Raw genomic sequence first — 14,711 nt, forward strand, 5'->3', positions numbered from 1 at the left:
ATCAAACAAGAGTATGACATGATCAGAGCTATTTGGGGAGGATTGTCCTCACGGTGGTATACAAGATGGATTGGGAAGAGGGGAATCTCAAGATAGGGTGCAACCTGTGTAGCCTGAACTGGGGAAAATAAAAAAGGGACAATTCAAGAGATATTGAGAAAGAAGGATGGGTAGGGGTTAGAAGTGGTTGATTTAAGAGAATGGGTATGAAAAGGGTAAAAGTACCTACCGGAGCAAGAACTGTGCTAGAAGAGATTTCAAAAAAGACTAGGATATGGTATCTACCCTGAAGAGTGAGCATTCTAATTGGTGCACAGATGGGGAGAACAGCTAGAAAACAGTGAGAATGAGTGCTATCCTAGAAGTATACATATGATGTGGACACTCACTCAACCCATCTGGCAAAGTGAGGAGCATGACGTGTTTAGAAAATAACACCAGACATGAAAATTTACCTGACACAGATCATAGACCTAACATAAAAGCAAAAACTGCAAAACTTCTTAAAATAAACATTAGTTAAGGATTATATGTTCATGATGAATATTGATCTGTAGTTTTTTCTTGTATTGTTTTTGGGACAAAAAAAAAGGCTAGTTTCATAAAATGAGTTGGAAATGTTCCCATGTATATAAGATTAGTGCAGTTATTTTTTTTTTCTTAAATGGTTGATGGAATTTGCCAGAGAAGCTCTCTGGTCCTGACGTTTTATTTGGGGGATAGGGAGGGAAGTCATAGATTTTTAATTACAAATTTAACATCTTTAGTATATATTGAAATATTCAGATTTTATGTCCGTTTTGATAACTTGCAGTTGTCAAGGAATTTGTCATTTCTCCTAGGTTGTCAGATTTATTGGCATGAATTATTTATACTTCCTGTGATTTTGATTTCTGTAAGATCTTTAGTGACATCCCTCCCTGATACTGATAATTTCGTGGGGTTTTTTTTGTTGTTGTTGTTGTTTTGCCTTGATCATCTAGCTAGAGGTTTATCCATTTACTGAACTTTTTGGAGAACCATTTCATTAATTTCCACTCTTTGTTATTTCCGTCCTTATACTTACTTTGGGTTTAGTTTGCTTTTCTTTTCCTGTCTTCTTAATTTAGAAGTTTGAATCATTGATACTAAACAAATATTTTTTCATGTATTTTAAGATATCTATTTCCCTCTAAATACTACTTTAGCTTCAAATTTTGGTATCTTATATTTTCATTATTACTCATTTGTTTCATTATTACTCATTTGTTTCAATGATAAAGACCTAATGTCTAATGTCATTTAGAATTGTGTTAAGTTCCAAATATTTAAAGATATTCCAGAAATCTTTTTGTTATTATTTCTAATTTAATTCCATTGTGGTCAAAGAATGCATTCTGTATGATTTTAATGCTTTTAAGTTTATTGAAATTTGTCCTTTAGTCCAGCATATGGTCTATCTTAATGAATATTCCCATGTGACCTTAAAAGCTATCTGTATTCTGCTTATTGGAATGTCCTGTAAGTGTCACTTAGGTTATGTTAATAGTGGTGTTGTTGAAGCCTTCTATATTCCTAATGATTTTCTGTCAATTTCTGAGAGGTGCTAAAGTCTCCAAGTATAACCATGGTTTTGCCTATTTCTTCCTTTTTGTTCTGCTAGTTTTTATTACATAATTTTTAAGTTTTCTTATTAGGTCCATACACATTCAGGATTATTTATCTTCCTGACAGATTTATACTTTTATCTTTGATAATATTTCTTGTCTTGAAGCCTACTTTTTCTGATATTAATATAACCACTCTAGCTTTGTTTTGATTAGTGTTAGCATGTGTATCCTGTTCCATTTTTTATTTTTAACCTATGTCCTTACATTCGAAGTGTACTTTTAGTAGTTTATTGCTGTGTCTTACTTTTTGGTCAGATCCAATCTGATTACTTCTGCCTTTTAATTGGGGATGTTTAGACCATTTACATTTAGTGCAATTATTGATAAAGCTTGGGGACAGAGGAAAGGACCAATTTGGTAGCATTAAAAGGGGGTGGAGGGCATACGACCATTAATCTATTAATTATTCTATTTATCCAGTAGAATAATCCATGCAAGGTTGTTCACTGGAACACCGATTGGAAACATCGTAAATGACCCACAGTAGTAGGTAACTAGTTACATAAATTGTGATACCCTCCCATAATGGAATACTGTGTATCTACAAAAGAAACTGAGCTTTCTGTACTAGGATGGAATGCTCTCCAAGATACATTATTAAATAAAATAAAGTACAGAATGATATATATGGTAAGCTACCATTATGTGTGTAAGTATCTCTGGAAGGGTACACAGGAAATCAGTAACAGAGGATGCCTCTAGGGCAGTTAAAGTAGAGGCAGGAGGACCAGTATATTCTCTTATAACTTTTCATTTTGTACTTATAATTTTTAAATATGTAGGTGTTAAAGTAATTTTTAATTGTTTAAATAGATATGATTGATGACTTTTGAGAGAGCAGTGTCAGGTACAGTAAGGGCAAAATTTGATAGTGCAAACAAAGGAGTTGAGTGGTAAGGAAGTAAAGACAACTCATTTTGTGTGCTTACCCCTCTAAATGTTGTATCATGAATTTAATTGGTGCTAAGCCATATCTAGATTTTGTGTGTGTGTGATTAATATTTGGTTAAAGACAGAAAAAGACATAAAAATAAGATATTCATGGTAGGGGAAAATGGTAATTGAGAGGCATTTTGTTAATCCATTACAGGTATATTTGCCCTGTGTCTTACAAACAAAAAAGAGGTATGTGGGTTACATGTATGAGACACTGGAACAAAAGGACCCGGTATTTGATTCAAAAGGAATAGAAACAGTCAGAAGAGATTCCTGCCCTGCTGTTTCTAAGGTAAGTTTTACCTGTCTTGTTTTCATCTTTAAGAAGTAAGTCGCTAAAGGATCTGGTGAAAATCCTTAAGCACACATTACAGTGGCCCTCCTAGCCTTGTGACTATGTATAACTATCAGTGGAGGAACAATATGATTTTTGAGAATTCCATTTCTAATGAAAACAACTTGATTTTAGTCCTTAGTTTCTGACTTCTTCCCACACCTTACCTTTTATCACAATTGCTAAAAAAAAAAAAAAAAAACACCTAACTTGGTAAGAATTTCCTGCCTATCACCTGGAGATGATAATATGTTATCATACGACAACACTCAAAACCTAGGGAGCAGGATAAAGAAACTAGCAAAAGAATAATTTTATAAGTAGAATAATTTTATAAGTAATCCATTCTAGATAAACTGAAATTTTATTTACTTGAATGATTAAATACAAGTTAGATTTCTGAACAGTGGTACCATAAATTACCTAAATTTCTCAACCACAGTAATTTTAACCATAGTATTTTATATTTTTTCTTTACTCAGGCCCAGACTCCTTCTGTAACAAACCAAAAATAAGTGGTATAAATGGGACAGTACTCTACCCACTGATTTTTATAAAAGCATAATAAAAAGCACAATAGATTGTTGTCAGTGTCAGTCAGTACATTATGCTATATATATATAATGTTATATAAATTTGAGATATTATTTAATACTAGTTTCTGAAGAGATACCATCCAATGCATTCTTTCTCCAAGGGTAGAATTGTACTTAAGCCAAATTAGCAAACTAAGTGAGTAAATATGCATTGGTTCCAGGATTCATAATAAGATACAGAACTTTAACACAGAACTAATTTAAATTCAATTCACTACATAAATCCACTGCATATCAGAAATATTTCCAGCATAGAAAATTCCATCACAATTAATATATATTTGTTGACACTATGAAAAACCAAAAGACTGATTTTTATTTCACTGCTTGGTGATACGACACTTAAACTTCTGTCTGAGTCTGTAACAGGCAAATAAAAAACAATACATGAAATTATGTCTGGCTTCTTGTGCTTAAGTATTTCATGTTACTCATTACATAGCAAATGTTTTATTTGCATGTTATTTTGGTATGATTTTCCTCAAACTACCTGATACTCTGTTTTTAGAAATAGCAAGCTATATAAGATCTCCAAAATATTTTTCAATTTTTAATCATTTTTACTATCCAGTTACTATAAGGAGTAGATTGTTTAGGTAAATGGCAAATTACCCAAGAGTTACATAAATGAAAATATAACAACGATGAAATGTACTAGGGGATATTTTTATAAACATATCCTTTTTTTTTTAAAGATACTTGAGCGTTCTCTAAAGCTGCTATTTGAAACAAGAGATATAAGTTTAATTAAACAGTATGTTCAGCGACAATGTATGAAGCTTCTGGAAGGAAAAGCCAGCATCCAAGATTTTATCTTTGCCAAGGAATACAGAGGAAGTTCCTCTTATAAACCTGGAGCTTGTGTGCCAGCCCTGGAACTTACAAGGTAATGATGCACACCACAGCAGAACTCTCAGTACCAGCAAGTGTAGTCCTGGGATACTGAGTGGTTTGGCATAGATGAAGACAGCTAGTCCACAGGCAGTTTCTTCACCTGCCCAGATGAAGCCTCACTAAAGGTAAATAGATGCTCTCCCATACTTTGTAAGCTCTGAAGAGGAAGAAGGAACTCCTCTTTTGGGCTTCCCTTGAGAAACTACTACATTCAGTGAAATTATAATCTGGTACAGAGCTTGAATTGTTGTTTTTCCACATCAAAATCCTTAATATGGGTCTACCAAAGCACTTTAGAATGATACCAAATGGTATCATTCTAAAATCCGATCATCTAAGCAGCTAAATTTTCTCTTTTCTTTCACTGTTAGACTTATGATAGTTCTTAGTCTTTGGAGATAAAAAACATTTTAAGCTAGTTGATATCTGGCAACTCATGTTGTTTTTCAGGTAGCAATGATTTACAGTGTAAGTTGTTTGTTTGTTTTTTTAAGATTTTATTTATTTGAGAAAGAGCACGAGCAATAGGGTAAGGAAGGGCAGAGGCAGAGGGAGAAGCAGGTTCCCCGCTGAGCAGGGAGCCCAAAGCAGGGCTCGATCCCAGGACCCTGGGATCATGACCTGAGCTGAAGGCAGATGTTTAATCAACTGAGTCCCACTCAGGTGCCCCTATAGAGTAAGTTTTAAACTCTTACATTATGTCTGCTTGGTGCTCATTAAGTCAAGTGTATATAGCTCTCAAAAAAAAGTTGTAACTCTGGGGCACCTGGGTGGCTCAGATGTTTGGGCATCTGCCTTCAGCTTAGGTCGTGATCTCCAAGTCTTGGGATCGAGCCCCACGTCGGGCTCTTGGTTCAGCCAGGAGTCGGCTTTTCCCTCTGCCTCTCCCCGCTGCTCATGCTCTCTCTCTCTCTCTTTCCCTAATGATAAATTTAAAAATCTTAAAAAAAAAAAAAAGTTGTAACTGTAACATAAAGGTACCCCTTGTATTCTCATGGTTTCATAATTGTTTAATTCTCATTTAATTTTCTGGTAAGATGCCTCCATAACAGTTTTTGAGTGAATATTTGTGTGGATTTAAATAGGAAAATGCTTACTTATGATCGGCGCTCTGAGCCTCGAGTTGGAGAGCGAGTGCCGTACGTCATCATTTATGGGACCCCCGGAGTACCACTTATCCAGCTGGTGAGGCGCCCAGTGGAAGTGCTGCAGGACCCGACTCTGAGACTGAATGCCACTTACTATATCACTAAGCAAATCCTGCCACCCCTGGCAAGAATCTTCTCACTTATTGGTATTGATGTGTTCAACTGGTATCATGAATTACCAAGGGTAAGCCTACCAAATAGTATACCTATGCTATGACTGTAGAGAGAACTCACTTGCAATTTCCAGTAGAACTAAAGATTTTATTTATGTGCTATGAGAGGCAACACAGATGCTCTGTTATCCTAAACTGGCAAAGATGCCACAGTCTTCTGGTTTCCTAAGAGAAACTTTTAACTTTTCTGCAAACACCTTCCCAGCTTCTGTCACATTGGCCAAATTAGAGAATATTAAAATTCTGCAACTATTTCAGTGATAAACATTTAACTAAAAAATAAGTCATAATAAACCAGCTAATAAAAAGTAAATGAAGGAGAGCAAAAATTCCTTCAAAATGTGTGTTTAAGAAATGTATATCGTATGTAGTATCTAGACATGGTGCTGAAGAAATCAGACTAAAGAATAATGTTAAAAGAACATTATACCAGGGCCGCCTGGGTGGCTCAGTCATTAGGCGTCTGCCTTCAGCTCGGGTCATGATCCCAGTGAGATCGAGCCCCGCATCGGGCTCCTTGCTCAGCGGGAAGCCTGCTTCTCCCTCTCCTGCTCCCCCTGCTTGTGTTCCCTCTCTCGCTGTGTCTCTGTCATTTAATAAATAAAATCTTAAAAAAAAAAAATTATACTAAAGTGAAACCTCGAACTTGGAATCTTGGCCAAGGGAGTTTTGCTTGAACTCTTAAGTAACTCACTGGCAGCCTGAAGGATCAGTCTGTGATCGGATAATCATCTGGGAGACGTGAGTCTCAGGAGCAGTTTTTATCTACTGTTCGGAATTGGATCTGCTCAGTCATCTGCTATTGTCTCAGGCTATGAAAGACTGATGGTATTCAGGCAAACTAGTAAAAGTTGATCCTCAAATTACTTTTAATTTCTCAACAAGCACGTATGGCCTCAAGGAAAATAATAAGCTAGGAAACGGAGGTTGAAGCTGTGCTGGCCGCCGTCTGTCGTGCTGGGTCCCAGCTTTTTGCACCAGAGGCTCAGATGACTTTTCATTTCATTAGCAAGAATGCTAAACCAATGGCATTTGTAATAGGCTAACCTAATAATAACTTTGATGCATAGTGATTAAAAGATACCAGGAGGAGACCAAGGGTATAATAACAACATGATGTTATTTCAGTGTCAAAAGAGTACCAGAAGACAGATCTCTGAAACCAGTATTAACTTTCAATGAAGAATGCTTAGGTGAAATATATCTAATTACATTTGGAATGTTCCAGGTTTACTCTTGCTTGAATTTTGCACCCTACTGCCTAACAAGTTATTTTTAACCTTCTACTTGCCTTGTTTCCCTGGCCCAGTTGTGTAGCCTTAAACAGTATCCACTCTCATCCTGGATTTCTTCCACTGTCCTCTCTAATCTCCAGTGTCCTGTATGATCTCATACATCTATGTATCTCAACCAAAAAACTGAGTGACAGGAGACCATTTTTTTCCCCAAAAGAAAAGGAAAAAAAAGAAATATGTATACATACATATATACACACACATACATATATATGTGTGTATCTATCTATATATATCTGATGATATATTAACATGTAAGTTCTGTGAAAGGATGGATTTTGTTCATTTCTGTAGCCCCATTATCTAGCACAGTACCTGACATATAGTAGCTACTCACAATTTGTTAGAATGAAATAATGCCTTCGTAAACCTGTAATTAGGATGACAGTAGCAGCTCTGCTGTGAAGCTGGATCAGACTTTTTTTAAGTTTTTTACTTTAATTCCAGTATAGTTAACATACAGTGTTCCTTTAGTTTCAGGTGTACAGAGTAGTGATTAAGCAGTTCTATCCGTTACTCAGTGCTCATCATGATATACATAAATGTACTCTTTAATCCCCATCACCCATTTCACTCATCTCTCAGCCCACCTCCCTGAGACTTATTTCTGAATTGATGTTTTTATAGATCCAGAAAGCCACCAGCTCCTCTCGAAGTGAACCTGAAGGGCGAAAAGGCACTATTTCACAATATTTCACTACTTTACACTGTCCCGTGTGTGATGACCTGACTCAGCATGGCATCTGTAGTAAATGTCGGAGCCAACCTCAGCATGTTGCAGTCATCCTCAACCAAGAAATTCGAGAGTTGGAACGTAAACAGGAGCAACTTGTAAAGGTATGACCTTGTTAGATAGACCCAGAATCCCAAACAATCTGATTCTTCAGGGAAATGTCATCAATACTTGAGGTACAGTTTGAGATATAAAACTGGTGAAAAGTGGACTAAAGATTCTAAGTTAATAAACTTTTAAAATATCAAAAATATCATAATTGAACTAAATTATTTCAAGATGGCTTGTTTTGGATACTAACCCTTTATCAGATATGTCATTTGCAAATATCTTCTTCCATAGGTTGCCTTTTAGTTTAGTTGTTTCATAACTTATTTTTTTGTTTTTATGGAATAGTGTGTTTATTAAAACTTAGAACTACAGTGTTCTTCTACCCAATTTCTTTTATAATAGTATTTTTTAAAAGGAAGTACCAATTTCTCTACCATATCTATATACCATTCTCATAAAAATCTGATTGTCATAGAGGATTGCTAATAAACTTGGAAGGCTCACAGTTCTAAGAGTCCAGATAGAAAATAGTTAACATGATTGAGTCTTAATCTGTGCCAGAGAACTCTTACAAATGAGTAAACTGTCACAGAAGGGTTAAGTAATTTGCCCTATGTTACACTGCTAATAAGCAGCTGGCTGGAATACAGACATAAAATGCAGAGATGATTTTTCAGATGTGGGAATTCTAGCAGAAATAACAGAAATCTCTTGAAATAAGTTGGAAAATGAAATCTGAAGAAAAATTATCTAGCACATTTTTTAAAAACAAAGTAGTGTATTTCTTAAAGGAATGATTATATCTTATACCATCATATTTCGTGTTTTTAGCTTTCAATTTTGGAGTGGAGTTTGTTTTGTCTTGTTTTAGAAAAGCAATATATAAAGTTATTGAAATGTTTGAAAACCAAATAATTAAGAGGTAGGTAGTGTGAGTTAGTGGAAAATGAATCATGCTGATAATAAAGACATCAGGATTCTAGTCTGGACTTCATAATATTGGCCTTATCCTTTGGCCTGTTTTATCAGAATGCTCTTTTATAGGCCCCTCTAGCTCCAATGTTGTAAATTCTCTTATACAATCATTCCTCACAGTCCTAAAGTAATCCAAACCAGTATGTGAAGGCCAGGTTCTGCACCTTGTCCTCAAGGTAAAGAAGCTGTTGAATCAAGACAGAGTGTCAGTCCACAATCTCAGTAAAACTTAGCTGCCACAAAGGTGAACAGGGAGAGAGAAGGCTCTTAAGAATTTGAATATTTAAATATAAAGATGATTAAGGGTTGGTAAAGCACAGACTATTTCCTCTGCACCATTCTAACTGCTACAGTTAGTACTGGCAGGAAATTCTTAAGTTTTAGAGAGCACGGCCAGTCATCCAGAAATCCATTAAACAGATCTCCTTAAAGATGGTGGAATCGTAAAGGTATGATTATTTTGATGCAACCACAGAAAGCCCAGCTTGTTGAAATAAGTTGATTTTTCCCTCTCCCCTTCCACCCTCTAAGTAGTCCTTCTGTTATCATCCATTCTCTCTCCCCTAAACTCCTGCGACAACCTCCTACCTGCCATTGTTTCCATTCTTTTTTTTTTTTTAGATTTATTTGAGAGAGAGAGAGTGCACATGTGCGAGTGGGTAAGGGGCACAGGGAGAGGGAGGGGAGGAGAGAAGCAGACTCCCTGCTGAGCACAGAGCCTACCACTGGGCTCCAACTCACGACCCTGAGATCATGACCTGAGCCGAAATCAAGAGTTGGAGGCTTAACCAACTGAACCACCCAGGCGCTACTGACTCCATTCTTAACACTAGCTAGAATTATATTTTAAAAGTACAAGTCTGGTGCTTTCTCTTTCTCTCTGATAAAATTCAAATTCTTTAGGTGTGCTTTATAAGTCTGTCTCCATTCTGGCGCCTACCTGTTACCTCTCTGTCAGCATTGCTTACCCTTCTCCCTATTACACTCAACCCTCCATGCATGCCATACTGCACTTTTAGGTCCATGAATGCATTTTAATTTCTCCCCTGTTCTGGCCTTTAGAAATCCTATTCCTTCTGTCTGGAATGCTTTCCTCTACCGCCATTAATCATCATCTACAAGGAATCAGCTTGAACCCCTAGACCCGGTGAAGCCTTCCCTGCAGTGGGCTCCTGCCATAACCTGTTCTGCTTTGCTGTGATGAGGTGTAGGTCTGTCTTCCCCCACTAGAAAGCTAGTGAGCCCAGTGAGGGTAGAGGCCCTGCCCCTCTCTCACTGCTGAGACGGCTGGGCCTGAGCAGAGTCGAGCCCGTGGGGGTAGTCTGTAAAAGTCTGAATGAATGAACAGCTTCCTGCTGAATGCACAGCAGTATGTAACTGGCGTGATTACCAGCCAACTTTTAGCCACTTTGTATTAATTTAAGGTTCTAGTCGGTGCAACCACTGAAGTCCACTGGATGTTCCCAGCTTCTGTTTTATAGGTTGCTGCCCTGGTGATAGCAACCAACCCTCATAGAAAATTCTCTTGTTGGCTTCTATTACAAGGCGCAAATGTGAGCAGGACCTCCAGAGCTACACTGAAGTCAAAGGCTGTGATTGGTCTCTTCCCTGGACCTTCCTGTCTTCTGCCCTCAGTAACATACACCGCACTAGTCGGTGCCATCGATTTAACTAGAACCCTCGGTCAAGATTAGTTCTTATATAGAAATAGTTTAAAAGAAGGGATGCTGTTTATAAGTAAGGATGGCTCATCATCTTTCAAAAGATATTTTAAAGTTTAAAGCATTTTTCAAGAGAATTAAAATGTGTGTCCCCTGGGTACTAAGTAATCTGTAGGAATTTTCATAAAGCAGAAATTATAGGAAATATAATAAGAAACAAATATTAGTAATACATTTTCATATGCTTCTCCGCCCAAGAACAATCAAGTGATCAAAAAAGTACAGTTAAAGATGTAAACAACATAAGGTAGACCTTATGATTATATATCAAACTCTGAAACCCAATATTATAGAATATACCTTTTTTCAAGCATTACAACGAATGTCAAAAAAATTGACCCTGTGTTAGTCTGTAAAGAAAGCTTTAATAAGAAGCACCTGGGTGGCTCAGTCAAATGTCTGCCTTCGGCTCAGGTCATGATCCCAGGGTCCTGGGATCGAATCCCACATCGGGCTCCAAGCTCAGTGGGGTGTCTGCTTCTCCCTCTGCCTCTGCCCCTCACCCTGCTCGTACTCTCTCTCTCAAATAAATAATATCTTTTTTTAAAAAGCCTTAATAAATTTTAAGAAGTTAGAAATATTAGATATTTTATCAATACAATGCTATAAAGCTACTAATTCATTATAAACTCAGAAAACAAAATGATCATTCCACTTGAAAATTCTCTCAAACACTACACATAAGATTCTAGACAGCCATAGCAGATCTGATCTCAACAAAAAAATTCATTACCTTAAACACTTTTAATAATAAACATGAAAGAGTGAAAATGAATGAAATAAGCAACTGATCAGCCTTATTTTTTCAAAAATTTTCAAAGGATAGCAAAAAGACAGACTAAAGCAGGCTTTTTTTTTTTTTTTAATGTCTGCCTCCTTATGAGCTAAAAAGTAAGTATCCAGGTTGTAGTGTTTCAAGTTTTAAACATAAGCTGAATTGAGCTATAGTGCTCCAGTAATGGATCTTGAAACTAAAAATTGAGTTAAAGAGGCAAGTAATTCCATCCTGGCTTATCAGGCACATAGAGTGGATAAATATTGATCAGTTTGCCGGGCACCTGACACATAGCTGTAATACAGAAGCTCTGTATTTGGGAAGAGATGGGAGCCCCCTGGCAGAGGCTCCTTGGTGAACAGCGTAGTCTTCTGAGAGCACGCTGAGTAAGTACACAGTTTCTCAGCAGTTTGCTTGGACAGTATCATAATACTGAATACAGTAACCAGTCTGCTCAGGAAAACATGCCCTTTATTGACTGGAAGATACTGGGGCAAAGAACAAAAATGTTGAGACATCTCTAAAACAGAAGCTCTTTTGAGATACAGATCCAAGAATTAACTAAAGCAGTTTGATTTTTCTCTTAGAAGATCATCTAGAGTAGAGGCAGCTGTTTGGTATCCATTTTGTAAATCACTTGGATACAGTATTCAAATAAAAAACCAGCCTGTATTTGCTTGATCCTTGGGTCCACATTTAATATCCTTTTTAATTTTTTTAATGTTTTTCATGTTTTATAATCTTTTTAACATATATGTGACCTGAGACTTTGTTAAAAATCTGATCATTGTATAAAGACATAAATGCTTCTCCTCTGTTAAAAATTGCCTTATTACTTTTCTTTAGGTCAAATCTTACTAAACATCAGAATCACCCGGGGGCCCTAAAAAGTACACATCCTTAGGCTCTTTTGCCTGGAGATTCTGATTCATTGGTCTGGGATGGGGCTCGGGTGTCAGTATACTTTTAAGCTCATGTATAGCAAGGTATGAAAACTACTGGTCTAGACTAATACTTTCTAATTAATATCTTTTGGGGTTTTTTCCATACTGGTATTTTCTCTTCTGGAATAAGAAAATGGATCACTTTTTTATTATTGGCACCTAAAAAGATAAATCTGAGTAATTTGAAAAAAAAAAGATAGTCTTTAATGGTAATTGGGTCGCTTATTCGTGGATCTTAATATACCATTGACCTTGAACAACATAGGGGTTGGGGTAACTGCCCCCCTCCCAGTCAAAAACCCACATAGGAATTTTGTCCAAAAACTTAATTACTAATAGCCTACTGTTGACTGGAAGCCTTACTGATAACAGTTGATTAACACCTATTTTGTATGTTACATGGATTATATACTGTATCCTTAAAGTAAGCTAGAGAAAAAAAATCATAAATTAGAGAAAAACTTTAGCTTCCCTGTAAGAATTTTGTAACATTTATAGTAGTGTACTGTGAAGTTTATTGGGAAAAAAATCCATATAGAAGTGGACCTGTGCAGTTCAAATCTATGTTGTTCATGGGTAACCTGTAATATCCATTAGGGTAAGCTAGGCTTCAGAGATGAAAATTAGTGAAACTTTCTGTAATGTATGAAGTCTCATATGTCTTCCAGTAATTTATGGTGGGTCAGAGAGGAGGGATTATACAAGTTTGTTGTTAACACCTATATATAGGGACTTTCCTATTGTTTTATGTATTCCTCTTATACTTTCAGATATGCAAGAACTGTACAGGGTGCTTTGATCGACATATCCCGTGTGTTTCTCTGAACTGCCCAGTACTTTTCAAACTCTCCCGGGTAAATAGAGAATTATCCAAGGCACCATATCTCCGGCAATTACTAGACCAGTTTTAAATTGTCAATATCACAGAATTCCAGGTGCTATTTTTTTTTCAGTGTTTACCACTAAACTGTTGTGCATGGTGCTTTCTCAACTTTCATCAAGTCAAGTATGTTCACTGTCTCTTACCTGAAGACTGAAGGCTTTTATGCTAACTGAATTAAAAATTGTACTTGTTGATCTCTGAATAGCTCACTTCTTACAATGTACAAATAATTCTTCATCCTTTTATAACGTATGTGTTGAATTTGCTCCAGTATGTGTAACATCTTGTAAATCCATTTGAGTAGATGATATTTACTTCCCTGTGGAAGGAGCACTGAAAACCTCTTTAAAAAAAAAAAAAAAAAAAAACACAAAAAAACCATTCGTGTGTTTTCCTTGAACTGTCTGTATCAAGACGTGTTACTTAGAGATACTCATTCACTTTATAATTTTGACTGCGAAATATTTTGTAAATACACTTTTTTACTTTTCAAACAACTGAGTAAAATAATGTGCAATGAATTTTATACAAATGATTTTCAAGTTGTTAGGTATATTTCCTCTAGGTTTTGCTTGACTCAGAGTAGAGTTGTTATTTTGATCAAACTGTGCAAACAGTAGTACCATGTGTAGCATTTTGAAACGTTATTTTCTAAAACCGCTGTCTTGCTTTAGCTATTCCTGGGGCATTGTGAGGAACTGTGCAAAGACATTTTTGTTACAAACCTGTGGGCCTGTTGCAATACTTTAAAAATAAATTTTATTCCATTTTTGCTTGTTTTGTATAGACATTTCTATTGCTTCTAAATATGCTTAAAATATTTTCTTTCCTTATGTACTGTACAGTTAATCTTATTTGCCATCATCTTGAACACAAATGTGTATTTAGAATATTTGTATAACTGTATAAAATGAAAAAGGAATTATGTGGTCAGTGCATTGTTTTCTAAACTGGAAATCATTTTGTTTTAAAAGTTAATGGAAACCATATTAAAGTTGAATAAAATATGAAATACGGCAGTGTGATTATTATCTTCCTCTGTTGGTTACATCTTACCCTACTCTTTTCTAAATTTTAATATGGTCAATTTAATTGATGCAAATTCCCTCACCCAAAACTTGATAAAAAAAAGTGGCAGTAAAAGTAGTCTAGAAAAAATTCAGCTCTCATCCTTTTGTAGTTACCAGAATCTATTTGTTAGTAGATTTTCTTTCTTTGTACACTTTCACTTAGATACAATTAATGGTGAAGCCAGGACTTTCCAGAGGGAAAGAAATAATTACATTATTCCTTTTTTTAAAATTGCCAATTTTTTCAATAGAAAGCAGTTCTTATTTTAACATAGGTTGTATACCAGAAATAGGTCTTCCATTGCCAAATCAGGACTTCCAAATACTGCAGGGGGATTCGTTTCCAAAAATGAGATGGTAAATATGGAATCACAGAGCTACAAATCCTGTTTTTGCACATATTTCCCCTAAGTTCTGTAGAGACGAACCCCACTTTGAAGGACTTTTTTTTTATTTGGGAGGCTGGGGCTGGCCTTAGAACTGGGATTCTGTTACCCTTGCATGGCAGTCATTGCTAAACTCTTCTGTCTTTTC

General features: G+C 36.1%; 1 protein-coding gene across 3 annotated transcripts in view; it reads left to right on the top strand.

The window, feature by feature from the left end:
• The window catches only part of REV3L (REV3 like, DNA directed polymerase zeta catalytic subunit), a 177,263-nt gene extending 163,168 nt beyond the window's left edge, over window positions 1-14,095 (top strand). For all 3 annotated transcript variants that reach the window (XM_028104163.2, XM_028104166.2, XM_088023889.1), the window contains exons 28-32: window positions 2,740-2,877; window positions 4,211-4,401; window positions 5,495-5,741; window positions 7,653-7,862; window positions 12,995-14,095. In XM_028104163.2, coding sequence (XP_027959964.2) covers window positions 2,740-2,877; window positions 4,211-4,401; window positions 5,495-5,741; window positions 7,653-7,862; window positions 12,995-13,135 — 927 coding nt within the window. In that variant the 3' untranslated portion in view covers window positions 13,136-14,095. The remainder of the gene's footprint in view (window positions 1-2,739; window positions 2,878-4,210; window positions 4,402-5,494; window positions 5,742-7,652; window positions 7,863-12,994) is intronic.
• The last annotated feature ends 616 nt before the right edge of the window (window positions 14,096-14,711 follow it).

Source organism: Eumetopias jubatus, unplaced genomic scaffold, assembly GCF_037043125.1.
Source record: "Eumetopias jubatus isolate StellerSeaLion01/CBP00866 unplaced genomic scaffold, mEumJub1_p1.0 scaffold_6, whole genome shotgun sequence".
In the NCBI taxonomy this organism is placed as follows: Eukaryota; Metazoa; Chordata; class Mammalia; order Carnivora; family Otariidae; genus Eumetopias; species Eumetopias jubatus.